This window comes from Heloderma suspectum, chromosome 4 (assembly GCF_057233095.1).
Source record: "Heloderma suspectum isolate Gila_16-S chromosome 4, 16-S_ref, whole genome shotgun sequence".
Taxonomy (NCBI): domain Eukaryota; kingdom Metazoa; phylum Chordata; class Lepidosauria; order Squamata; family Helodermatidae; genus Heloderma; species Heloderma suspectum.
In genome coordinates, this window is record NC_139461.1 from 24,305,767 (window position 1) to 24,332,338 (window position 26,572).

General features: G+C 44.2%; 1 protein-coding gene across 1 annotated transcript in view; it reads right to left on the reverse strand.

The window, feature by feature from the left end:
- Positions 1 to 26,572, reverse strand: part of FER1L6 (fer-1 like family member 6) — a 137,413-nt gene that overhangs the window by 92,182 nt on the left and 18,659 nt on the right. Inside the window, exons 2-9 of the mRNA XM_084848826.1 lie at positions 16,062 to 16,144; positions 13,962 to 14,091; positions 11,504 to 11,558; positions 11,267 to 11,398; positions 10,593 to 10,655; positions 6,419 to 6,497; positions 4,831 to 4,987; positions 1,405 to 1,591 (exon numbers count right to left, since the gene is read on the reverse strand). Of these exons, the coding sequence (XP_084704952.1) occupies positions 1,405 to 1,591; positions 4,831 to 4,987; positions 6,419 to 6,497; positions 10,593 to 10,655; positions 11,267 to 11,398; positions 11,504 to 11,558; positions 13,962 to 14,091; positions 16,062 to 16,144 (886 nt within the window). The remainder of the gene's footprint in view (positions 1 to 1,404; positions 1,592 to 4,830; positions 4,988 to 6,418; positions 6,498 to 10,592; positions 10,656 to 11,266; positions 11,399 to 11,503; positions 11,559 to 13,961; positions 14,092 to 16,061; positions 16,145 to 26,572) is intronic.

Genomic DNA, 26,572 nt, shown 5'->3' on the forward strand with positions numbered 1-26,572 from the left:
GTTCTACCATAAAGATCACTGTGTAGTCCTGGACATGTCTCTCTCTCTCTCTCTCTCTCTCTCTCTCTCTCTCAGCCAAGCCTACCTCACAGAGTTGTTGTCAGGATAACATGCGATAACCCAATGTACAACCCCCTGAGATTTTCGGAGGAATGGTGGGATAACGTTAAGGTCCACTAATTTAACTGGTCCTCCCACATAACTGTACTTAGGATTATAATGTAGGTTGTATCACGTTGACAGGTTGCAACCTGACACAATAGCCCTGTTCAGAAGAATGCCTCATGTGTACTATCAACATGCATGTGTGTGTGTGGGGGGGATGGGGCTACCTTGAGTAGCTGTATCCCCTTCCCATCTAATGTGTATCAGCTAGCCCTGCCCCTTGATATCCATGCATACAGCACAAACATCTATAGGGAGAGAGCCCTTGTGCATACAGCTGTGACCCGAAGCCCCAGTCCCTCCCTGCTAAAGTATGCACTAGTGCCAGGGGGTGCAGCTAGTCAATGCAGCCGTGCCCCCCCCCAAGTTGATTGGACGTGTGAGCAGTTCTGTCTTCTGAATAGCGCTAAAGTGTACAGACAGAGACCAGTTTATACTGAGTTCCCATAATACACTACTCTATGTTCCTCTTGTTATCTCGTTGAGCTTCTGTGACTTTTCCGAAGCATGTTGCTGTCCCCTATTGGAAACAGGATTTTGGGTTGAATGGATCCTTGATCTGATCTAGAAAGGCTCTTATGTTCTTCACAAATATGAATAGGTCAGTCATGATCACAGAGGAAGAGAGAGAAACACTGTCTGGGAAATTTTTCCGTAGGGGTCTATTTCAGTCAGCATGTGAAACTGTCACCATCTTTGTTCAGACTGAGTTTCAAGAAGGGTTCAGCGACAGACAGCATGTTTACACTACTGGTTTTACAGTCTTATGCTCTCCCTAGAGAAACCCTGGGAACTGTAGTTCTGTGAGGCCCTCAGAGAGCTCTAACAGAGAATTCTTGACACCTCACCAAACTATAGTTCTCAAGATTCTTTGCGGGGAGAATGCCATGACAAAGTGGTATAAAACCAATATACATTTGTAACACAGATAAGGCCAAAACATAATTAGGGACTCACAATTCAGATTGGGATTCCTTTCAATATTTAATCCTTCCATTTTTATTGTGTTTGGGTAGCAGATGGCATTAATGTTATAAGCTGGCATACCATTTCACATCACCAAAATTGATTTTACTACTAATGTACATTGACGTCTACAATTCACTCAAAGTGCATGACAGTAATTTGGAGGCTTCAAGGATTTCTTGTTGACAGTAATAGCATGAGGAAAATAAAAATTACAAGCAGTCACTTGCCAGGAAAATGCGATATTTTATGGGCACTATGTTCTCTGTTTACCATTTGACCCGCAAAGGTGACCACCACAAACGGATCGACGAGGTCCTTACTGTCACCCATGAATGCTTTTGTGACGTTGGCCATGATGCTAGAATTCATTTTGGGGAGCCCCTCAGCTTTGTAGATTCTCACATAAAATCGGGCCCAAGGCCTTTCTGACGGAAATCCTTTGGGTATCAGGAGGTTCCTAGAGAAAAAAGAAAAAGGAGAAACATTCTCTGGAGAAATGTTAGTGCTTTCAAAAGAACATTTGCACAGACCAAGGGCCAAACTCAATGAAACATCGTTCATGCAATTAGCAATTGTGTGAATGGCTTTTGAAAAGTAAATGGCAGGTATGGGGGGGCAGGGGGCAGAGGGCAATACAAATTGGGACCACGGCAGTGGGTAGGGGCCTTTAATCGTATGCCCACCCTGGCATCCCGATGCAGGTCAGCCCCATGCCTGCTATTTACTTTTTTAAAGCCATTGATGCAGTTGCTTGCTCCTCTTCATCTACTGTGTCCCTATGTGTTCTGGAATGGGGAACATGAAATGTAGGGTGGTCACTTATGCATTGCCAAAAAAGAGGAAATCCATCACCAAAACAGAGAACAAAAGTACTGTACGTTCGCGTAAAATCTGCACATGCTAATTTATATAGAGATATGCAAACTTTGAAAGAAATGCTTTGATTTAAATAGAAAAACCATACATCTAACCATAGTAAGGAAGACTGGGACCATGCAAGCTTTGTGCCTTGCTCAGTCTGCTGTCCAGGTGCTGTTGATGGGCAACTTCAAGGCCCAGCTCTCCCTTCTGATGGTTCTTTAGCTTTAAATCAGATTTGGACTGGTCAGCCCTTCAAACAGAGGATGTCTTCAAATAGAGCACTGTCCTCTGACACCCCTTCAAATAGAGGACTGTCCACTCTAAAGTAGGCCGTATGACCACTCTGGGTGGTGTGCTGTTCCTCCACCCTTTTCTCTCTATACACACACACACACACACACACACACACACACACGCTGCTTCTAGTTATGAGAACTATAAAAGGAAACAGCACAAATAAGTGCTTACAGTGCCCTCATTGGTGCAATGGCCTAATCTGATGAGTTGTTCCAGGAAGAGATGCTCTGCTTGTCCCCCTCCTAGAATTGCGTCTCCTCCATTCATTTTAATGAGGGAAGCGGATCCATGGATGTGTTCATTCGTTCGCAAAACTGACAGATCCTGCTTGCGGGAGAATTGGATCGAGGAGTCCAGTGACCACAAATGGGGAACCATCGTACTAAATGTAAAAGTTGGACACGTGAGCCTGACAGCCATGCAAAAATAGGCCCCACGGGGCCAGCCCAAGACACATTGCTGTGTGAGATGAAGGACAAGATGGCATCCCCGCCCACCTTCAATCCATCTACAGAAGCTGACTGGATTGGCAAATGAATCTTCCTTCAACACTGACAGCAAGACAGTCTCCCGTACCACATCTGAGGGTAGCTGGTCAATTTAGGGGGGCGGGGGTACAGGGCAGGCCGTATGACACACACAGAGCTCTTTCCGCTAACACCTCACTGCCATTCCCGCACTACTCTGCACGGTGCCTGCTCTCTGCCCCTTCAAACCAGTGATGCGATGCAGCAGCAGCAGCAGCATGCATTCTGTGAGCAGAGCTGCACGTGCATGTATGTGATGCCTGATGTTGAAGTTGGGAATGGGGGAAAATTTCTTCAGTTCGCATTTTAATGCAAACTTGGCTAACGACACATTTTCAAACCACTATGTAAACCAAAGCACTGTTATCCTTCAAAATTCACAGTTCTCCAAATTTGCAGTGGAATTTGCCAATTAAAAATGTGTACAAAAATGCATTACATTCAGAAAATTGCTCCCAAAAAATGTGTATATTGGGCAAAAAAGGCATAGAAAATGCATGTATTAGGAGAAACATGCACAAAATTACTTATGAAAGTTCATGCAAACAGTTTTTAAAAAAATTCTCAACATTTAAGACAAAGCAACTTAAGGATAGAGAAATTATGAATGTTCGAGATGAACCAAACTTAAGACTGGAAAAATGAGAAACTGAGAGAAACCGAAATTGAGAGATTTGTCCATCCCTAGTTGAAGTCTCTCAATTGGGGTGAGATTCTCTACCTTTTCACTTGGCCGGGATCCTTCCTTAGCAGCGCTAGGCAACTAGGCAAGCCAGTTTAGGCCAGCAACAACCAAGCATCACCACCTGCTCAGAAGGATGGGAACAGGCTGGGGGGAGAATGGATGGGGGAGCGGCTCAGGGGAAATAACCAGAGGGCCTGCTGCGGCCACACACACCCCACCTCCATCATTCACCACTTGGCTGCTTCATGCTACCTAATCGTAGCGCTGGAACTGAGACTCCAAAATGTTTGTCTACTCTAATCCTTTGGAATACACTTAGGGATTTCCCCCTTATCCCTCTATCATGAAGATACTTACTTGTTAACTTACTTGTTTGGTTAAAGGTTTGAACGCCCTACCATATAAGAACTTCCCTGCATGTAGAATGCTAGCATGGCAGCGAAATGGGGAAGCTGGAACCTTTCTCCCTGACATTGTAGCCTTTTATGTATGGGGTGCTTCATACAGTACATGGGGGAAAATACAAACATTGTCTACCAGTTTGTAGCGGCACTGTCCAGCTACACAAACTTCATATGAGACTCTGATCTAATATTGGATAGGAATTTTTCATTAATGGAATTGAAATTAAGATCCTGAGGTTATATGTACCGTACAAACTTGGTTTGACCCAAGTTTAAGTGTCATTGCTTCCTCCTATAAAACCTTGGGAATTGTAGTTTGCTGGTAGTGAGGGCTACTTAGCTAGATCTCCCCAGCACCACTCACCAAACTACAATTCCCAGTGTTCCCTGCAGAAAGGGAGTGGCTGTTATCAGTTCACATTTGCCATAGAGCAGGGGCGTTGAACCTCTTTCAGCCCATTTTATTTTAGAGAAACTCTTGGGGGCCACATTCCAGCGGTGGGAGGGGCTGAAGGGAAAAGGAGCAGGGCCAAAAACACTGGGATATTTTTCCATAAAGCAATTGCTAATTAAGCCTTATGGAGAGGCTTTTCAACCTTTTAGAATGGGAGAAAAACTTCACAAAAGCTGGGAAACCAAAGGAGACGGAGGGAAAGGGTGTGGCTATCTGGAGAACCCTGGAGAGACAAATATGTGGACTCCAGATTTGGCCCCTGGGACTGAGGTTCTGCACCCCTGCCATAGAACTGGGTCACTGTAGCAGAATGGATTTCCCTGCCATGCTAGCTTTCAAAAAATGAGAAAATACCATTTTAGCTACTTTGGTGCAAGCGACTCTGTGGGCATATGCATGCAACTGCCATCTATATCTGGAATCAGAGTGCCAGCCGGATAGAAAAGAATTAGGTCACGATGACAGTACTTCTCTATCTGTTCTTCTGCATCACTTGCTTTCTGAAGGGCTTGTATTGCGTCTCCTTTGCCTGCAACGCTGATATCGCACTTCAGATATCCCTTGGCTCCTGTCCTAATGTCAGCAGGGTCTGTGAGAAGGGCCCACTTGTCACAAAACTGATGACCTGGAAAAATATACAAGCGTAAATGGTACACAGGAGAGTTCTGAGATCTCTGCCTCTCAAGGGACATGCACGTTAGTAGTCAGCAAGTTTCGGGCAACAACTATTCTACCTGCCACATGAATAAAATTGGGAATGCTCTGGAAAGTAAATGAAGAAAGCCCCCTCCCTTCCCAAGAGTTGTCAGGTATTGGTGAAGCAGATTGCATTCAGCTTCACAAACTTCTATGCCACAGTTCCTTAGATGGCAGCATTAACATTTTTGGAGATATACCTTTATCCTAGGCTGGATCTTTATGATATAAATGCAACTGTTGTTTTTGTAGCAGCCCCTTCACTTCCATACATGTCTATCCCCCCCATCTCTGTAACATCTAAGATAATTTGATGGCATCATGACATTATAATTAGAAGATACCATGACATTATCAAGACATCAGGACATTGTACATTTCCCACCCACCCTGTCCTTCACCAGCAGCACCCAATGATGTGGAGCAGGAACGGGGATGTGGACAGTGTCATGATGACATCATCATGAGTAAATTACAGTATACATTACAGGAGAGGTCAAGGGAAACTGGACACACAGCTGCCATTTTCTGCACCAGGGTGTGTATATTGCAACGAGCAGTTCTGGCATTTGTGGATGTATTGATGACTGTTTTTTTTCTGAGTGGCTGATTTTTCTGAAGGAAATTGCATTACGAACACAAGGATCTGGGGTTCAACCATGCTCTGAAGCTGTGATACCCACTGTGCTGGGGACAAACTTATATATATCAACAAGAGGAAGACACAGTTATTGCCCTGATGTGGGCAACAATTATGCACCTGCTCAGACCCTTAGGTCTTCTTCCCCTGAAGGAAGCTAGCCGGGTGGCTACAAGAGAGAGGGCCTTCTCAGTTGTGGATTTCCATTTATGGAATGCCTTCTCCAAAGAGGTTTGCCAGGTGTTTTCATTGTTATCTTTTGGGCACCGGGCAAAGACCTTTTTTTTTTCTTAGGCATTTTAGAGCTCTAGTTCTATTCCTGTGCTGTTTGTTGTTTTATATTGTATTTTTTCTTTTAAATATTAGCATTTTCTATTTTAACTGTTTGTGTTGCATGTATTCCATGTTAAACTTTTAACTCTTTGTAACCTGCCCAGAGAATGTTTATTATTGGGCAGATTAAAAATATAATTAATAAACATTTTTCCATGAATCATAAGAGAACAAAAACACAGCATTCTTTGGAGTTTCTAACATTGAAGAGATTGTGAGCCAGGCTCTCCATGAAGTGCTTACATAGTCTGTTCGCCATGGGCAATCTGTGTTCTGCTTAAATGACAACCCACGTGATCAGAGATCCTGTGATTCAGCTTTTGGGACGTAACTGTGCACAAAACCCATCGTTTAACAGAAGTGTCAGACTGAAAATGTGCATCTTACCTGGCTGGTTGTAAACTGTCCCCAAATCTACTTTAAAGGAGCCAATCAGTACGCTCCCTATCAGCTTGTTATGCATAACCTGTTAGGGGAAAATGCATGAAAGGTCACACTTTGGGTGAGTAAAGCATTTTTCCAACAGAGATCAAGCACCATTCATATGGGTGATGGAAGGAGCTTGGCATGTTCAATACCAGACAGTGAATATCATACATATTAAAACTAGTTCCTGGTTCTGCTGTTGCCGTTGCAATCCAGCATGTCCAAGAACCAGAACCCAGGGTGTGGCTTGGATGCTAGGAAAATGTGGCATGCCCAGAAATGCTGCCAGCAGGAAAGACATATGGATGCACTGGAATGACTAAGCTGATATGCCAAATATAGCATGTTTTAGGCACCAGTTATGGACTTGAGCACGCTCCGGGAGAGAGCGCAGGACAGGAAGGCCTGGCGTGCTATGGTCCATAGGGTCACGAAGAGTCAGACACGACTGAACGACTGAACAACAACAACAAGGCACCAGTTAAAGACCCATTTCTTTATCCAGGCCTTCCCTAAGTGAGTGTGCTGCTCAGTTTGTTTGTAATTATAATATTGTATTGGTTTTAATGTTTATATTATGCATTTCAATTGTATTTTAATGTCTATCACAATGCATTCTTATATATGTAATGGAAACCGGTTAGACATATTTTTAAATATGGTCAGTGTTATATAAATTTATCAAATAAAATAAATCAGGGAGCAATCCTATGGCCCCTAGACAGTGTCTCAGGGGCTGTAGGATACTTCGGATTCCCAGATCCGAGGTCAGAGGCAGTGCTTTGACCTCGGAGGGGGGAATCCACACTCCGACCACCAGCTGCCTCTCCAAGGTCGGGAACATCACCTTGGAGAGGGAGATAAGGGGGCATTTCAGTAGGTGGGGAGGGGAGGAGACTGGAGATATCAGGATACAAGCTATTCTGGGGCCACTCCAGCCTCCTTCCCTCCCCCTCCAAAATGCTTTCGCTCAATGGGCAAAAAAGCCCAAATAATGAAAATGCAGGGTGGGACGATGGGGAGGCGAAGATCACCCCCACCGCTCCTCCTGCCCTGCATAGGATGATTGTAAGCCTCCAAGTTCAGGGGCTTACGATCATTGGGGAGTGACTCATAGGATTGTGCCCTAAATAAGTAAGCAAGTAAAACTGTGCTATTTTGAGGAAAAACATTTAGATTTCCCTGCCATGAACTAAGGATTAGCTACGCACTGGTTGCACTAAAAGAAAAAATGTCTGGAAGGCCCTTAGAGTAAGAACTTGAGGTATAAAAAAAATCCACTAGAAAATGCCTTTGAGCCCCTCTTGCTCTGTTTCTGCCATGCGGGAATGAGATGAGCACAGAATACAATGCAGGAGTGATACCAGACATACATTCTTGCCCATTTAAGTTCAAAGCCAGCTCAGACACTCAGGGCTGGCGTCTGAGGTTGGCATAACCAGGCACTTGCCAAGGGGGCCCACTGCCGACGCCTGGAGCCTCTGGGCCTGGCTGCTCCTCCTTGTTCTCACTGCCTGTTCACCTGCTTCCTCTGAATGAGCAGGCATCGGAAGGAGCAAGGATCCGGAGGAGGAGCTTCTGCTTGTCTCTCCTCCTGGGGGGCCATTAAGATGGGGGCCATTAGAAAAGAGCAATGGGTGACAGCAGCAAGGAAGATTTGGGCCCCCTCGGGGAGGGGCCTCCATAAGGACATTTTTCCAAACTCTGGATCTGCACTGCAGACATTCACCCACTGTCATCAGTCATCATGTGGCAGGGGAGAGGATGGCCCATGCGGTCCATCCAGGTCAATACCGTTGACACTGACTGGCAGCAGTTCTCCTGGATTCCGGGCAGGTGTTTTCCCAGCCCTACCTGGAGATGCTGCGGATTCAACTGGGGATCTTCTGCACACAAAGCAGGTGCTCTACCACTGCACTACAGCCCCCCCCCCATGCCCATTCCCTCCATCATGCACCTACTACAGTAATGTGCGCACCAGGCATTGACATGATTCTTCCCCTTCAAAAATGGGGGGGGGGGACACATGAAAAATGGATACCCACAGGCATGAGCCTCCACATGGAGAACCTGCCTCATATTATCATTTGCAGGGGCAGGCAACTGGGTTCCCTCCAGATATTTTTGGATCCCAACTCCCATAAGCCCCAGGCAGCACAGTCAATGGTCAGGGATTGTGGAGGCTGTAGTCCAAAACATTTTGAGGGCCTCAGAGTGGAATCTGACTAAAGTCCTACTTAGAGTAGACCCACTGAAATGAGTGGGCTAGTCATGATTAAGTTGAGTCCCATTCATTTCAATGGGTCTACTCTAAGTAGGGCTGTAGTTGGGTTCTACCCCACGTTGCCTACACCTGATCCTAGGTGTGCAGCAGGGCTCCACTCCAACTTCTCCGCCACACAAAGACTGAACCCTGGCTATGGAGAAGCCAATATAAGCTGCAGGTGTGAAAATGCTTACAGGGTGAAAATGCTAAGACAGTACGAACAGAGATTGACACAGCCAAAAGTTCAAGGTCTTCTACCTACTGTAGTTTTTATGTTTGGCTTGGCCCAGTGGGGTGGTCTGTGAGATGTAGATCCCACACAGACCTGTGGTTAGCAGAATACCATCAGCTAAATACTGCATGAAATATATACCCAAATCTAAAATATGAATGAATATTAGATACCTTCCATTCAAAGGTCAAGCTAGTTATTTTAAATTAATATGTGAAATTCAGCTGCTGATCACTTTCTTGTACCTCTTTCAATAGTGATCACAAAGTTGTTCATGGCTCCAAGAGCTAATGATACCATTGGCCTTATTTGCAAATTTGATGCAGATTTCATACAGAGCAAGACAAATCAAGATTTCTGCCTGACATGATGCAATTTATTGTCATGGAGCACATATCTGTCCCATTCTTTCCATTTTATTCTGATGGCAATGTTGGATTCCCAAAGCAGTGCAAAAGGCCAACTAAAACGAATTTCATTACCACCACAGCAAATATTATAGAGGCAGTAGGTTAATGTATCTTTTAATATCTCCAGACTTTGCAGCTCGAGCACAGCAATCAAGAATCAGATCCTTAACCGAAGCAAATCCCAGAGTCTTGATGTTTTCTCAGAGATACATTTTTTTTCAGATATCAGCTGAGATTCTGCCCTGCTTCCTACAATCTAAGATCTGGTATTTACAGCCCCATCTTAAATCCTGATATAAGAGTAGGGTGGCCACTTATGCATCGCCAAAAAAGAGGACAATAGAAGGCATCAATTTGCACAACATTTGCATATGCATATATATATATATATATATATACACACACACATACACACAAATTGGGAAATAATTACTATTATTTAAATAGAAATGCAAGACAACATCTCAACAGTGGAGAAGACTGACTAGGGCTAGATCGCCACTACTGTGTTATAGCGGTATTGAAGTGCACTGATAACTGTTGGGGCATATCACACATTCAATATACCACTTTTGTAGTGTTATTTCCTGCTTTTTCTTCCACATCGTCCAAAATACGGCAACAAATGTCATTGTGTGTGCTATGAGGTATAAATGCATAAGAGAGATATAGCATTACCATTATGGGATCATGATATGAAGGTGTAGATTTGGCCTATGTGACCTGTATGCTTGCTGTTCAGTCTGCTGTCCAGGCGCTAACTGTAAACGGGCAACTTCAAAGACCATGCTGTCCATTCTTATGGGTCTTTATCTTTAAGCCAGACTTGGACAGGACAGCCCATCAAATAGAGGACACTTTCAAATAGAGGCCTGTCCTCTGCTAGCCCTAGAAAATAGAGGGCTGTCCTTTGTAAAGTAGGGCACCTGACCACCTTAGGGTGCAATATAAAACACAGGAACCAAATAATAGAAAAGAGATGAAGTAATGCAATGGATTATTGTAATTATAGTCTCCTTCTAAAGTGAAAATCCAACATTTAAAAATACAGGAGCAAATTATTAGCAAATCTAATGAGTTCTCTATTTGTACAACTATAAGTCTCCTTTCTTTTACGTGATAGAGAAATCCCTTGTCTTGTTTCTCCTTCAGTCATTATTCTCAACAGCTCCTGTTTCAGAATGACAATTTAGGTGCTTGCCCACTAGGATGCGTATATATACTCACAGAGATTTTGATGATTTTGTCAAAGAGATGTACTTGGGGCCCAATGAAGTCAAACAGAAAATACTGAGACAGGGAAAAACACAGTACACTAAGTTAGTGTATTAATAATAACAACAATACAAATAATATCAGAAAGCCATGGCAGTTAACCTGGAGGAAATCTGTAAGTTTTCCACCATAGGTGAAATAGCAATGTGTGTGAGGGTAAATGAGAAAAGGTTACTCCCCTTTCATCCAGCACCTTTGTTCTGATTTGATCGGGGGGCAGTGTGTGTGTAGTCTAGCTGCTATTAATTAAAAACAATTATGGGCAATCACTAGCAATGTATTTCCTGCTTCTCTTCTAGTTGGATATCAAGTTATATAGTCATTCCGTCTCCCCACAGAATCCTGGGAATTGTAGTTCTGGGAGAGTACATTAGGGATCTCTAAAAAATTCCCAGCACAAACTACAAACCCCAGGATTCTTTACAGAACACTGTAAGTTAACTACAATATAACTGTGTAGGGTAGGTATGCCTTGAGGTGGGAAACAGATGCACTGAGCCCTACACAGGGGGCAGAGTTGGCATGTCAACCATTTTTATCTATTTTTCAAAACAAAACTAGTTTTCAGACTCAGCTGACATATCAACATTTCGCAACAACAGAATAAAGTATAATAATTTACATACTTCATTGTAAAATGGTGAATTGGTTCCTTCTTTGACCGTTGTCTGCTTCTTTTCATCCCCAATCTCTATAATCACCACAGGATCTATATTCTCACCAACAAGCTGTCGAGCTTCAATGATTGTTATAGCAATCTGTAAGGATGAAATGGAACATATACATTCCTATCGGCACAGAGAGTGCTGATGGAGGAATGGGGTCATTCATTAGAGACACTGGCAAGTTATTTTGTACTTTACCTGGTAATTCTGGGACTTCACCTCCCCTTCATGAATCTTCGACTCCACCTTTGCTCTGTTTCCATTTCAGGACACAAGGACATCCATCAGCCTTTAAGAAGTTCTACTTTTTCATCTTGAAAAACTATAATGTCATTTAGCTTAGCACATTTCCCCACTAGTGACACTGAGATCAGTTACAGTTGAAGGTGATCCAGGGAGTTAATATACCCCAGGGAATGACCCAAAGTTCAGTGGTAGGTAATTCATAAAGTCCTAGGTTTAGTCCCCAGAAGACCTCAGGTAACTTGGCTGGAAAGCAGCTCTTCCCCCTGCCGATCCTCTTGTGTCCTGCCAGTTCCTGTCTGAAAGCAGCGCCCACCACTTGCGGATCAGAGATTTAGTGCTTCTGGGTGCAACCAGAAATTAGCAAAATGTTTCTGGAACAGGGCAGGCCGATCGAGCTTGCATAAGGGAGCTCCGCTGACCTGTCCTGATCCAGAAATGAGCATTTCCGCTCATTTCAGAGCTTCCTCTGGGAAGCACGAAATCACTGTTGTGCAAGTGGTGGGTCCTGCTTGCACAATGGAATCAGCAGGACTCACCACTTGCGCAACAGAATCTGCAGGGCGCAAGGGGATTGGTGGGGGTGTTAGGACCCCATTGGATTCTGTCCAATGATAGCAATGCCTTACACATATTGTATAAATAGTAAATCACAATAGTTCTGGGGTCAAGTATATATGGAATGGCCTCCCTAAATGAAAAAGGACTTCTCATCACACCTAACATGACCACTTATATTGCACCCCAAAGAGGAAATGTTTCACTAAAAAGGGGACAAAAGAGAACACAGATTTGCATAAAATGTGCATGTTCTTATTTATGTTCCTAGAATTTATATACTTAAATGTAGAAATAATTCCTATAATTTAAACAGAAAAACCATTTACTATAATGGGGAAGACTGTGAAAAGGTGACCACCTGTGTGTCTGTTCAGTCTGCTGCTGTCCAGGTGCTAGCTGTGGATGGGCAACTTCAAGTCCCCTGCTCTCCCGGCTTCTCGTGGTTCTTTATTTTTAAACTGGACTTGGACTGGACAGCCCTTCAAATAGAGGATGCCTTCATATAGAGGACTGTCCTCTGACAGCCCATCAAATAGAGGGCTGTCCTCTGTAAAACAGGACAAATGGCCACCCTAGTTCCACCACAAAGCACAGGTGTTTCAACAAAACACCTCCAATTTGAACCTTCGCTTCTGTTGTTGAGAAAACTCTGGCTCCAGGTGGTCTACTTAGTCAGGATTGAATGTGAAGGCCTACATCAGGGGTGGGCAACTTATGGCTCTCCAGATGCTTTGACCTACAACTCCCATCATCCCTCACCTTTGGCTATGTTGACTAGAGCTGATGGGAACTGTAGGTCAAAACATCTGGAGGGTCCTAGGTTGCCCACTCCTGACCTAGTTAGATCATTGGCAGCTCCTTCAAACATTTAATATGAAAACTGAGGTCGTATATTGGTGGGAAAATATGCATGCCACATTTTATAAGTGATTCTCAGGCCCAGTTACTATGTGAAGGAATGGCAGGCTAAGAATGTTCTTAGTTACTCAGAACAGCGAGCCAGCCTGACTGACAGATCCAGAAGCTTTCAAAGAAATCAAGAAGCATCACCTGACCTGGTCTGGCCTATCATTCCTAAGAGGTTTCTTTGCCCATCTGGCTGATCTCCCTACAATTCCTTCTGCTGGCCAGAGCTTGGTGGCTGGTGGTATACAGGCTCATTCCTGGTCACACCCCCAGGATATCACTTCAAGACTTATTTTGGGCTAGAATCCTGACAGCATAGATGTCCCCCCCGCCCCGCCGCCCTGTTTCTACATACAAGATGTCATCTATAAGGTGACCCTTGAAGTTACATCAGCCCAAAGAGAAAAAGGAATGATAGGCATTTTAGATGGCTGTTTGCTTGCTATCAAGATACATTTCTAACTTCACTTCATACTGCTGTCTACCTCTGGCGTATGAGAAATGTTACTGCACATTTACTTTGCAGCCTCAGCTATAAAGCAGACCGAGAAGGTTGATCCAATTTCCACTGAAGTCAGCAGCTGCCTTCCTACTGACAACAGTGAAGGCTAAATCAAGACCGTTGGCCTCTTTTCCCCTAGAAGTGCCTGCGACAATCTGGCAATTACTGTCCATCCTCCATGCCGTGCTTAGTGGCAGGGCCTGTTCCTGGTTCTCCTCCCATCACTCTCTCCAACCCTGGTCTTCCACCTGGTGGCAGTTTGTCTTCTGGTGGCAATATTTTGCTGACAAGTACATCCTGCTGGATTACAGATAAGCACAATGTGCAAGAGATAAGCTCTCTCAGGCACATTGGTTTTCTGTCATTGCCTCTGTCAACAACAGCGGTGCCTCTTCAGCAAGGGGAGAGACTAGGCAGCCATTCTGTGATCCACTAGCACAATACCTCTTCCTCCAAGGCCCTGAGGCACCAAAGCTACTTGTGGAGGCACCATCGTCAAACACCATTTCTCCTTCTTCCCCATCTTGACCAGGGAGGATTTCTTGGTGCAGGCTTTCAGTATCCTCATGTTCACCTGATGATGAAGAAAGAAAGAAAACAGAAAGAAAAGAAAGAAAGAAAGAAAGAAAGAAAGAAAGAAAGTCACCTATAAACATAGATTCTAGAGCTGGGGGGGGGACCTTTTTCAGACCAAGGGCCACATCCCATTGTGGTTTACCTTCCAGGGTCGGGCCCCTCATAAAACGTGAGTGACGCCAAAGTGGAAACTATGTGAGTCAATGGTAGGTGTGGGGGGGGGGCACCCACACAAACCTACCCCCCCACACACAGAAACACTCATTTGCATACACACCTATTCATACACAACATACACACAAAGATGCCACCCCACTACAACCGTTAGACTTGGAAAAGCCTTCCACAGGAGCCAGTGGAAGGCTTTCCTCTCCCCACCCCACCCCTGCCCAATTACAGCACAGGGGGCATCATAGTAGGCAGGGAGAGGAAGGTTCTTTTGAAGCTTAATTGCTGCCAGGAGGGAGTGGGGCAAAGAAGTGAGGCTCCATGGGCCTGCTGGGCATGGTGTGCAGACCAGAGGTTTCCTACTCTTGCCCGAGAAGTTTACTTACTTGCTTGCTAGCAGGGATGTGCAAAAGCCCATTAAGAAATGTTGCTGGTGGAAATAACTTGATATCCCATCTTCATCACCAGTGTTGGGTTTCGATGCACTGGGACCCTCATAAATTATCGCCACTAAGGCCCAAACTACATGTTACGCTAATCGCATAGCGTGTAGCTGGGCTTGATAGTTTTATTTACTGTCATGTAAGCAGAGCCCCAATTTGAATTGGAACTATCATGCGCTGGGAGGAGAGGATTAAACCTTCCCAACTGTTCCTCCCTGAAATTCCACCCCCTGCCCACATCAGTGGTTTGCAAAAAGAAGAAGTCTCCAACGAAGACTTTCGTTTTTTAAATCCGCACCACCACAGGTGGGGGAAGAATTTGGGGGGGAAATGGGTGGGGGAAGGTTTAATCCTCCCTTCCTGGAGCACAGTGGTTCCAATCCAAATCAAGGCCACACACGCCTACACAAGACTGAAAAAAGATATAAGCCTCAGCTACACGCTACAGGATTAGCGGAACTTTGCCTCTAAGGCTTGAAGGTTTAAACAGCTTCAAACTGTTTTATTAACTTTGGATTCATACAGAAATGTCAGCAAACCATTCCTGACTTTTTTGCAGAGTGCCCAATATAAGACCTGAAATGGATTTGCCTGCATTCAAGGAGAGCACACACCCCTCCCTAGAAGGAGACGTAGCATTTGTGGAGTGCATTTCTGTCTGTCCTGAATAACCATAGCAAATTCCCAGAAATTTGGGTCCAGAGAATGGGTGCACAACTTTTTCCACATGATTGGCCACATCCACACAGTCACCGGTGAGGTGATTGCATCACTCAGTAGCCACACCTGCACCGCTGTGTCTACATGTGACTCGCCATAAACTAGCGCCAATAATTTAAAAAATATATAGTACTTACAGCACTTTCACATGCTCAAAGCTCTTCATGTGAATTATCTAGTTACAATAACCCTGTAAGGTAGGTCAGTAGCATTATCCCCCATACTGCAGATTGGGAACTGAAGCTGAGAGAGAGCAGCTTGCCTAAGGCCACTTAGTGAGTTCATGGCAGAGACGAGAGTCAAACTTGATTTGTAGCTCAGTCTCTTGGCCACTGTGTTAGACCAACTCTCATGATGTATCAACACAGAAAATCAGCATGGGAAATGGAACAGCCCCCAGATGGTTTACAGATATCAGGCACTCTGACTCTCTGATCCCGATATTTGTAGAAAAAACCACCCCACTGGAAGCACCCTAGTCAGGGTTCATGTTTCATTAGGGCAAACACGCTATCACTCACTTTATCACTTATTTCGGAGGTGCAGCTAAAGCAATCGCCCTGTGACTTTGGGATGACATCATTTCATGCTTACTCTCCATTCTAACCAGCTGTAATATTGATCTAGTAGGTCTTACCCAGTGCTCCTTTGTTTGCAATCGTTAACCCCTTGTCTCCTTTTTTCTTCTTCTTCAGCTTTATTCCAGCAAACAACCCTTTTCTGCAAAATATAAAAATAAATTAATAGTAGAACCTGCAACAAAATGTGTGGAATCTTCCTGTTCAGTGTTGCAGTCAGTCATAAGAAACATAAGAGCCATGCTGGATTAGACCAAGAGTCCATTGCGTCCAGCATTCTGTTCACACAGTGGCCAACCAGCTGCCCACGGAAACCCACAAGCAGGACATAAGTGCAATAATACCATCCCAGGGCCAGCCATACCCTCTTCCAGGAAGGTCCATTCCATTCCTGCTCTGACCCCATTTCCTGATTTTCTACCCCCATCCGTAATTCTGCAAATGTTAGAGTTCTCCTGTTTTGTAAGGAGGATGTGTTTTGGCTACATGAGAATCCACACTTGAAGAATATGTTTGCGATTGCATAGATGTTACTAACAAACTCTGCTTACTCTACATTCAGAATTGAATTTATTTTAAAGATATTGCATTTGAGCAGGGCAATGGGAATGTTATGATTCTGCACATGTGCAGAAAAAGCACTAAATGCTATATTGGGCACAGGATTCTGCTTCCCAAGACTCTCATCTTTCTTGCTTTTTAAAAGTGTGTGGCCCTCATGATTGAGAAGTTATGCTTAACAGTGAACAGGCAAAGTCTGGTGAAACCTGAAACCAGAGGACTGGGTCCATGAGATGGCTGGCCATCAGTGCCTTGCATAGCTCCTTGTCTCTCGTCAAGAGCAGCAGAAGTGGAATATATTATGCAAACCAAGAGGAATTCATAATGTACTTAATTTGTATAATCTATACAGGTTGAAGAAACCAGCTTTTTTTGCAACAGAATTTTGAAATAGACTGTTGGCACCAATTTGGGACATGCTGAGACATGGAGATTCTATCCCATATTGGTCCTAAATAGAGCAGACTCATCAAAATGAATGGGACTTAAATCAGACTAACATTGGGTACAACTCCAGGCGTCCTAACTCAGTAATGTCAAGCTAGTAATTCTTGCAGTTTGTATGTGACTATTTGCAGCTAAACCCAGGTACATTCAGATTACAGGGACTTTGAGAAGCAGAAGGTTTGTTACCTGAGGAGTTCTACCTTATTTCCTGAACTACCCAGCTGCATGAATTATTTACAGAAAAGGCCTGGCGGAATGTAATCTGTATTTGAAAGAGTGAGAATGACCTGATTCACATCACACGACAATCCATAGTGGGTTGTCACCCTCATTCGTTTCAGGGTGGCTTGTCACGATGTTCAAACCTGGCATGGTTTCCTCAGCATGGTTTGTTAACCATGCACAAGCCACCCTGAGAACCCATGGCTTGTTGCTGGGTTGTTCAGGGTGGCTTGTTTTCAGAGTGGCTTGTCGTGACATGCAAACCTGGCAGAGTGTCTTATGTATGGTTTGTCAGAAAGGGTTATAGAGCTGCCTGGCAAGAGCAGCAAAAAACTCAGTCGCTCCTCACAACCTTGCTAGTGCTGCCTACATCACCATCTGCCCCTCCTCCAATACATCAATACAAAATGACACTTGTCAGTTTACTCTACCACTTTGTTGCCTCCCTAGACAGTGACACTTTTTTTTCACTTTTGGGGAGATTTGTGCAAATTTAATGTTAGTTTTTTCCACCTTTGGGGAGATATGCACAAATTTAACTTTTTTTCTTTTAAACTTTCAAGGAAATTTGTACAAATTAATGGTAACTATTGTGCTTATTCACAGCAACTACTACGCATTAGCACATTTGTGCAAATTTCTCTGGAAGTTCTTTTTTTAAGAGTTACATTTGCACAAATCTCACCAAAGGTGAAAAAACAAACAACGTTAAATTATTTGTCTGAGAAAATAGTTCCCATAATTTCGCCATCCAAGACTAGGGTAGAGAAGGGGGGGGGCATTTTCACTCAGCTCTTTGATGCAGCATCCATCCGAGAAAATCTACCATGCTGGAAGCCTGCTTGGAATGATGCTATATCATCAGCATCATTTCTTGGGACATTGCTGGGGGGTGGGGATGGGAAGTAGCCACTGGGAGGCAACTGCTGAGAACAACTTCACAACTGTTTGTGGCGGCAGCGAAAGCCAATTTTCAAAAAGGAAGCAAGGGGGAACTATGGCTGCCGACAAACAGTAAGTCCCCCTGAAACTTTTGCAACCCCCTATCCACAGTTTCAGGGGGCCCTTCTTTCCCTGACATCCAAATTTTGAGTTGAAAGTCCCTAGCTCAAAAAGGAATTGCACATACAAGCAACTTTTGAGCATGAGACTGTTCTGTCCCGCGCAAACAATCAGGGCTGCACACAAGTAGCGCCAGATAGACATGCTAAATCAGCATTTCTGAACCTGGTGCCCTCCCCGTGTGTTGGACTACAACTCCCAAGTGCCATTCTGGATAGGGATAATGGGAGCTGTACTCCAACTCACCAGGACAGCACCAGGTTGGGGAAGGCAGTGCTAAATATGGCCTATCAGCTGTTCAGAACATGGAGAAAGGGGTACATTTAGTCTCCCCATTTTCACTTCTTTGTCAGACAGCTTACCAGCAGTACCAATACCTTGGTTCGCACATCAAGCTAAGCCATGGTGGGTTGTTATTGTGAGTGGCTGCAGGGTGGCTTAGCGTGATGTCTGAACCCAGAGCAATTTCTCCAGCATGGGTTGTTTTTTGAAAACAAGCCACCCTGAGAATCCCTATAGTAGGGCTTGGTGATGTGTTGTGATGTCCAAACCCAGCAGGGCAATTTTATTGTGCATTGTCGGGAACAGCTAGAGGGCCGCCCAGCAAGAGTGGTGAAAACTCCTGCCATTCTTTGAGATCTCGCTAGCACTGCCACCATTCTTCCTCATCTCATCTCAGCACCCTCCGCTTCAGGATGGATTTTCCTCCCATAAAAATCCTGAAGAAAGGACACTAGAGAGTCTCCCAAATGTGTTCACAATTTTTTAAAAAATGGTCCTGCACAAGTGCCAGGAATGAATGTCTGCTGCTGGGAATTTTGCTTAATCCCCCCCCCCCCCGTTTTACTGCTCTGTCTTGACATTTGTGCAATTTTCTCCTCTGTTTTACTGCTCTGTCTTGACATTTGCACAATTTCCCCCTGTGTTTTATTGCTCTGCCAAGAAACCTTCATATTTTTAGTGATCTGCCTCACTTGCCTGCCTTGAAATATGTATAAATTTACTGATCCATCTCACTTCTTTGTTTTGAAACGTGCATATTTCACCCACTCAGTCCCCACTCTGCACTGAAATTTGCATACATAACTGCTCTGTAACCGTAATGTACAACTGACAGCTACCAATGGAGACCAGTGGAGGGAAGTGACATGCACAAATGGCGGCGGGGGAGGGAGCCAAAAGCGGCTGGAGGCTGCAGGAGAGAAGGAGCTTTAGGGATGGGTGTTACTACTTCAAGGGAATGTGAAGCATCCAAAGGGTGTTAGCAAGGGAAGCACCAAAGTAGAGGATGAAATTGACAAGGACACTGACAAGAAGGGGCTATCAGTGTGCTTGGCTAAATGGTGGACAGGTGGTCTTGCACACTTGTGTAAGACCCCAGAAATAAACATTGTGAATGCATTCCTGTGTTCACAAGGGCTGAGAAAATTATTTCCTATTTGCAATCTGATGGGGGGGGGGATTGCTCAGGAAGCATTGGAGGATGAAATTGTCAAGGACAACAGGGGGATATGGATATGCTGGGTTCATTAATGGACAGGTGGTCTTGCAGTCCTGCACACTTGTGCAGGATTCATAAAATAAAAATAAAACATTTGCGAACACGTTCCTGCATTCATAAAGGCTCAGAAACATAAATCCCTTTAGCATTCTAATGTGGGGGGGGGCAGAGATTTTCCCTCATGAGCTGGCAAATCCCAGAAGACCAATTGCAGAAAGGGGGCTGACATAGGGCTGACACAGGTTTCTGCTGCAAAGGCCTCTGGGATACATGCCAGCAGCAGCTGGGAGGACTGGGAGGGACTGAGGCATAAACAAGTCATGGCAAGCTGCTGAACAGGTGATTGCCTGTCAGGAGTAAGGGACAAGTGGCCACCACCACCCCGCCCCCTGGTGGCTTATTCTCAGGATGGCTTAGCTTGACATGCAAACACACCCAATATCTAACTGGGGCTGTGTATGCACAGTTTCTCTTGCTGAATGTGAATATGCTTGGACTGGAGCTTATGTGTTTAAGTAGAGAAGTGGTATCGTGGTGCAAATTATTCTCGTAGGTGTACCAAGTTTTATATCTGTCCTGTTTTAACCTCTGTGGTTAAAGTAGTAAAGGAATGTGGTTATATAAAGGAATAAACCATTTCAAACACCTCTTGCCTCATGCTCTGCAAAGCATTGCAATTCTGCCTTTAGCTTTCTTTGGTGCAGCTTAACCATTTTATCTACCTCAGGCCCAAATTTTTATTAGCCCTTCACTGTGAGTTTGCAGTTAAGTCATATCTCCACAGATGCTTCCTCATACTATCTGATGATTCTCCCAGCAATTGGATGACTACTATTGGAAGTTCAATTTGAAAGCAACCCTGCAAAAATCCTCTTCAGCCTGGCTCAAAGGCAGGGAAATGCATCAATCTTACTAAAAATTGAATTGAACTGAAATTTTCCCCCTTTCAAAGGTTCACTTTCATAGTTAAAAATCTTATCGCGGTATGCCTCATTCCAAATTAACATATGAGGTCAGTTTCACTTTACTATTACAATAATCACACAATTCATGCCACTCACAATGCATGTATCTTTAGGAATGAGCCATTCAGAGCTGATGTAAAAAAAAAAAAAAGTGCCCTCTTTTAGCAAATTTTAATGGGGGATGTCCCAAAGTGGGCAAAACTGGTCACCCATTGTGTAGAGGCAGAAACCAACAAAAATGAAGTGGATGGAGGATATCAAGTGAGAAGGTCTGGCCCTTACCCCCCCCCCCAGCCATCCATTCAGATGGCAGCTACATGCCTTTGCTCACCCCCCACCGCCCATTCAGAGTGATGGTAGTGCAATACATGAAGTATTGCCCCCATTCTGAATTGGCTTGGCTTGCCCTCAGTGACATCATCACCATGGCATCATCACAAATGACTATATGATGCCTGATTGGCTGGGACCACTCCAGGAAAGAGAAGACCCAGGCATCATTTGGTGTGTGTGCACGCTCACACACACACTGTACCCACACATCTATCATTCTAATAGCCCTAACTAGAAAAAACAGGAAAAGATGGAGATTGTGGGAGAGTACTGTTTGCCAAATACAGACGGAAAGTGGTGCTATTTAAAAGACAGAGCAGAGGACTGGAAGACATTGGGTTGGTTCCAGGATCTGCCTTCCACATGAGGAAGGGCTCCACTTGCAGAAGGTTCCCCTGCCCAATTTTGGGGGGTACCCCCTACCCCACACACTCCACAGCTCACTCCATTCAGCAAGGTCTCCTGACTCTGTCATTTCCAGGGGGCTGGAGGGACTGCCATGGGAAGGAGTGGGTGGGGAAGCCCACTTCCACCAGTGCACTTCCTCCAGAGTAAATCTGGATCCAGCCCTATGTGACCACGGAGGCTCAGGTGCTGGTGAAAATGTTGGACCATGGGAGTGGAAATGGATAGAAACTGAAATTGATTGGAGAGAAGGAAAAGAAATTGATAGAAATTAATAGATATTGAAATTGATAGAAATTGATAGGAGGGAAGGAAAAGAAATTGATAGAAATAGAAATTGATAGAAATTGAAACTGATAGAAATTGAAACTGATCAAAATTGATAGGAGGGAAGGAAAAGAAATTGATAGAAATAGAAATTGATTGAAATTGAAACTGATCGAAATTGAAATTGATAGAAATTGAAAGGAGGGAAGGAAAAGAAATAGACCAGAAGTGGATATAGTTACCCAACTTCTGAAGAAGGGGAACAACCCCTGTGGTAGAGCAAACAACTTTGCTGGTAGAGCAAAATATTTTGGTGTTGCCCATCCCTGTGTTGGAGCAAAACCAAAGCAGGTTGCCAATCCTGATAGATAGATAGATAGATAGATAGATAGATAGATAGATAGACAGACAGACAGACAGACAGACACACACACACACACACACACACACACTGAGCATGTGCAGCTTTGCATTTTAAACTCACTTCAATCATAGCACTATCATGACTACAGGTAGCCATTTGGGGGTTCCCTGGGGTGCAGAGCCCTGGACTTTGGCCCAAGGCTCCAGCCCTAATTGCACCACTGTCCTCTGGTGAGGTTTCTCGCACTCCTGCTATGGGCTGCATTGTTCACAGAATGAGCTCAAGGAATCTGTCTTCGGGTTGATGCCTCGACACTTCAAAAAACTTATGACAGCTTAATAGGTTGGCAGTACTGAGTTGTTTTCCATGATATACCATTAGTATCTCATCCACCCACAGCCAAAACTGCAGGGTGCAAATAGTCAAATTACTGATCAAAGGTGACAGTTCCCAGGATGGCAGGTGTTATATATCTGAAAGTTTTCATTTGAAACCACATTTGCAGAACAAAATGACATGCTAATGTCAAGCGACCTGGATAAATGTATCACGACCCTCTTCTCTTTTGACAGACTTGACAACAATCTTTGGCTAATCTGGTTTTTTCCAGCTTTGTATGAAGAGACACACACTAATGACTGAAAATATGAAAGGAACTTTAAGTAGAGATATTCGTGCAGCAAGGATAAGTAATCCCTGTTGTGTGTCTGAACCAAGAAAGAGAACATAACATAGGAAGATCCCTGCTGGATCAGACCAAGGGACCATCTAGTCCCGCATTCTGTTCACACAGTGGCCAACCAGCTGCCCACAGGAAACCCACGAGCAGGACAGGAGGGCAACAGCGCCCTCTGATTCAAAGGACCATTCTTCATGTGGCTTGCAGGAATGTAGCCACTGATCACAAGATGCCTCTAGTGTATTCCAGGCCACCATATTTTCCCTGCCAGCTTCCCAGAAAGTAATCATCTAGCCTTTTCACGTGGGGAAACGTGTAGGCACAATTTTACCCACATGCTCAGTAAGAACTGAGCCTGCTCCAAACTGGTAGATACTTGGCACTGATTAGTCTGTATTTATATTGACTCATGAAGCCCCAGGGCTGGCCCTACCATTAGGCAGAGTTAGCCAGTCACCTCAGGTGACAGGTGTTGGAGGTGTTGGAGGAGAGAGCTGTGGGCCATTTGGCCTGCCCTGTGTCCCCTCAGCTAGCCTGTTGGTTTATGTGTGGTGGAAGATCCTATCACCAGTGCTGGAGAAAGCTCCCCATCGGCCCATTCAGTCAGCTCCCCATCGGCCCATTCAGTCAGCTCCCCATCGGCCCATTCAGTCAGCTCCCCATCGGCCCATTCAGTCAGCTTTTGTGCAGAGAAAGGGAGGAGGTACCATCTTGTTCTTTTGCCTCAAGTGGCAAAATGTTTTGCACCAGCCCTATGAAGCCCCCACCCCAATAGGACCCACCCGCCACAAAATGACCAGCTACAGTTTTGTTGGCCTGCTGCTTCATAACCCAGGGGAGAAATATTGTGCTTCAGGCCAACCAGCCATCTGAGGGCTGGTTTGCTCATGCTTGCCTGTCACTTGATGACTGCAATATCCAGTGGGGATTTATTATCACTCGACAACTGCAGTATCTGGTGAGGATTTGCACATGCAAATGGGCCATCCCAGATCACGGTTGGAACATTCAGATCGCTTCACACCCACATCCATGCAAGCACAATGCTTTTCAATAGAAACGGTTCACACAGCCAGCTGCCAGTGGTCAAGTATAGGGAAATCAAGCAATATCAATGCATGTGTGAACCAGCTTTAGGTCCTTGGTTGCAAGTACAAACTAGGCACATCAAAGAACTCAATCAATGTAACAGGTTTTACAATGCCATGATGTTTTGCAACTTATGCTCATGATAAACACTCCAAACAAGCTGCTTGCTATGTGCACAAGACTAGACAATCTGGGCAGTGGGAGAAAAAAGAATGTGACTTGGCCTTCGTCAATGTGGTTGTGTGAATCTTGGGGTACTAGCCAATGTTAGTCCTACAAAGAGTAGACCCATTGAAATGAATGGGACTTAAATTAGTTGTAACTAACGTATATCTCATTCATTTCAATGGGTCGACTCTACATAGGACTAACATAGGATACAACCCATGAAATCATAGTTAGAAGGGGCCATTAGGCCATCAAGTCCAACCCCCTGCTCAATGCAGGGATCCAGTTTAAAGCATCCCTGACAGATGGCCTTCCAGTCTTTGGTGGAATACCGCCAGCAACAGAGAGCCCACCACCTCCCTAGGCAGTTGGTTCCATTGTCTGGCCGCTAGGAGGTTTTCCTGATGTCCCACCAAATCTGCCTTCCCATAACTTAAGCTTATTATTTCATGTCCTACAGTCTTGGATGACAGAGAACAGGTAGAGAATCAGATCACAGTGGGCTGGATACAGACTTAGCCATTCTTAGAGAAGACCCATTGAAATCTAGGAGATATAAGTTAGCCATGACTAGGTTTGGATCAAAACTACTGTCCAGATTTAACCAAAAGATAAGTCCAAATGGGCTATTTATTTGTTCGTGTCAGAAGCATCACAATTAAAAAACATACTATAACACATAACATTTAAAATATAAAATGTAGAAGTTAAAATATATAAAAATTAGACAAATCTTGCCCAGAAACTAGCAACATTACTTGTGTTTTGTTGCGCTGTCATAAGGTCCTCTCCAAATGGGCTGGAAACAGAGTAACCCAAAAGCACATGAAATACAGCTGGGTTACCCTACAGGGGTACTCAATAAGAGGGATCTGCTTATTCCTTATTAATTCGCTTATCCCTCATTCCCTTAGTAACTTTCTACTGCTATGTGCAGAGATCCCAGCCATTCTCCATAAGGCTGGCTTAAAACATTGAATGAAATCAAATCTCACTCCCAATGTAGAATCAAACTATAGCCAACCACTTGTATTCTTAGCAAACAAAAATCCAGTTTGCCACCAGGTGGACTCTCAACAGGAAGCTGCAGCCGATCATGGTTCTCCGTTGATAGTACCAGCATGATGCACGTGTCTGTTACATTCACGCTTTACATTTTCAGGTGTACGCTAACAATTGTAATGCATAAAGTGGCTCCACAGAATACGGAGCCACTTCATATTCACCCACAATTCAGAAAAATGGAGCCCTAAGACTAGTATTGTGTATATTCTGCCATTCTGATTTTAAAACTAAGCTTCCGGGCCTTATGATTTCAAAGACAGGCTCGAGAGTATGCAGGAAATATTTAGCCTAGTGAACTCAGGAGTCCAAGGAGGACTAAATTAGACCCATCCCACGGGTCAGCGTTATGTATGAACCAAGGCTTCAGATGATTATGGGGAGATGGCCCAAAGCCTGTCCTCCTTCCTTGGCCCTCCTTCCTCCCTAGGAAAAATAGAATTAATGATGCAAAGTAAGCAATAATTATGCAAATATGCTTAAAAATAAAACAAACAAACTTGCTTGTTACTTATTTAGTTCACACAATTCAGCTTTTCCCCGCAGAGAACATGGCTTACCAGTTGTGCCTAAATCCCATTGAAAAGAATGGGGAGAAAGGCAGAGAACAATGTTTCTCTGTTAGATGAGCAAGAGGTTTGTAGTACAACAGGAAATGAGCCAAATGACGGGCACTACAACATCATGCCCTGCCAAGTCAGGGCTGCTATATTCAGGCACAGAAAATTAACCGTGCACTACCCAGACTTCCCTCTCCCTCTCTTCACTTGAATTAGTACAGTCTGCCCCACCCTGGTGCCCTGCCAGTGTGTTGGACTACAACCCCTATCATCCCCAGCCAGCTGGAAGGCTGGATTAAAAGAAAACCTGCCTCAGGCTTGCTTTTTTTCTGTGCCATGTGGTGAGCTATATATAACTGGGTTTAATTAACTTGTTACATTATCAACACTTCTGTGGAGCCTGGATGCAGTTAAGGTTCAATAGCAACGTAGTTTATAAAACATTCACTGAAAAAAAAAGGATCCCTCCAACTAAGAACATGCATGTCCATGTTCTTAGTGGTAGTCATAGTTTATACTTTTTGAATCAACACATCACTTATCAAATATCAACATATGAGGAATCTCAACATTTGATACAAGCTAGCAACATTCTGAGATCCATTTCTCAGTGTTAAATACCGGTTCAGGGCATATTCCCCATCTAAATACTAGACGTGCTTCAATATCTAACAGGGGCAACACAAGACTGCAGATCAGATTTTAAAGCAGAGCTGATGGCACTGATCGTCTGTTTGGATCTCTGGACTGAAATTGCAGTGAGAAAACAGGTACTGAACTGATGAAACAATAAATGTGGTTAGGATGCAACCAAATCCTATGCATGTTTACTTGGAAGTAAGTCCTACTGAGTTTGATGGAGCCTACTCCCAAATATCCCAACAT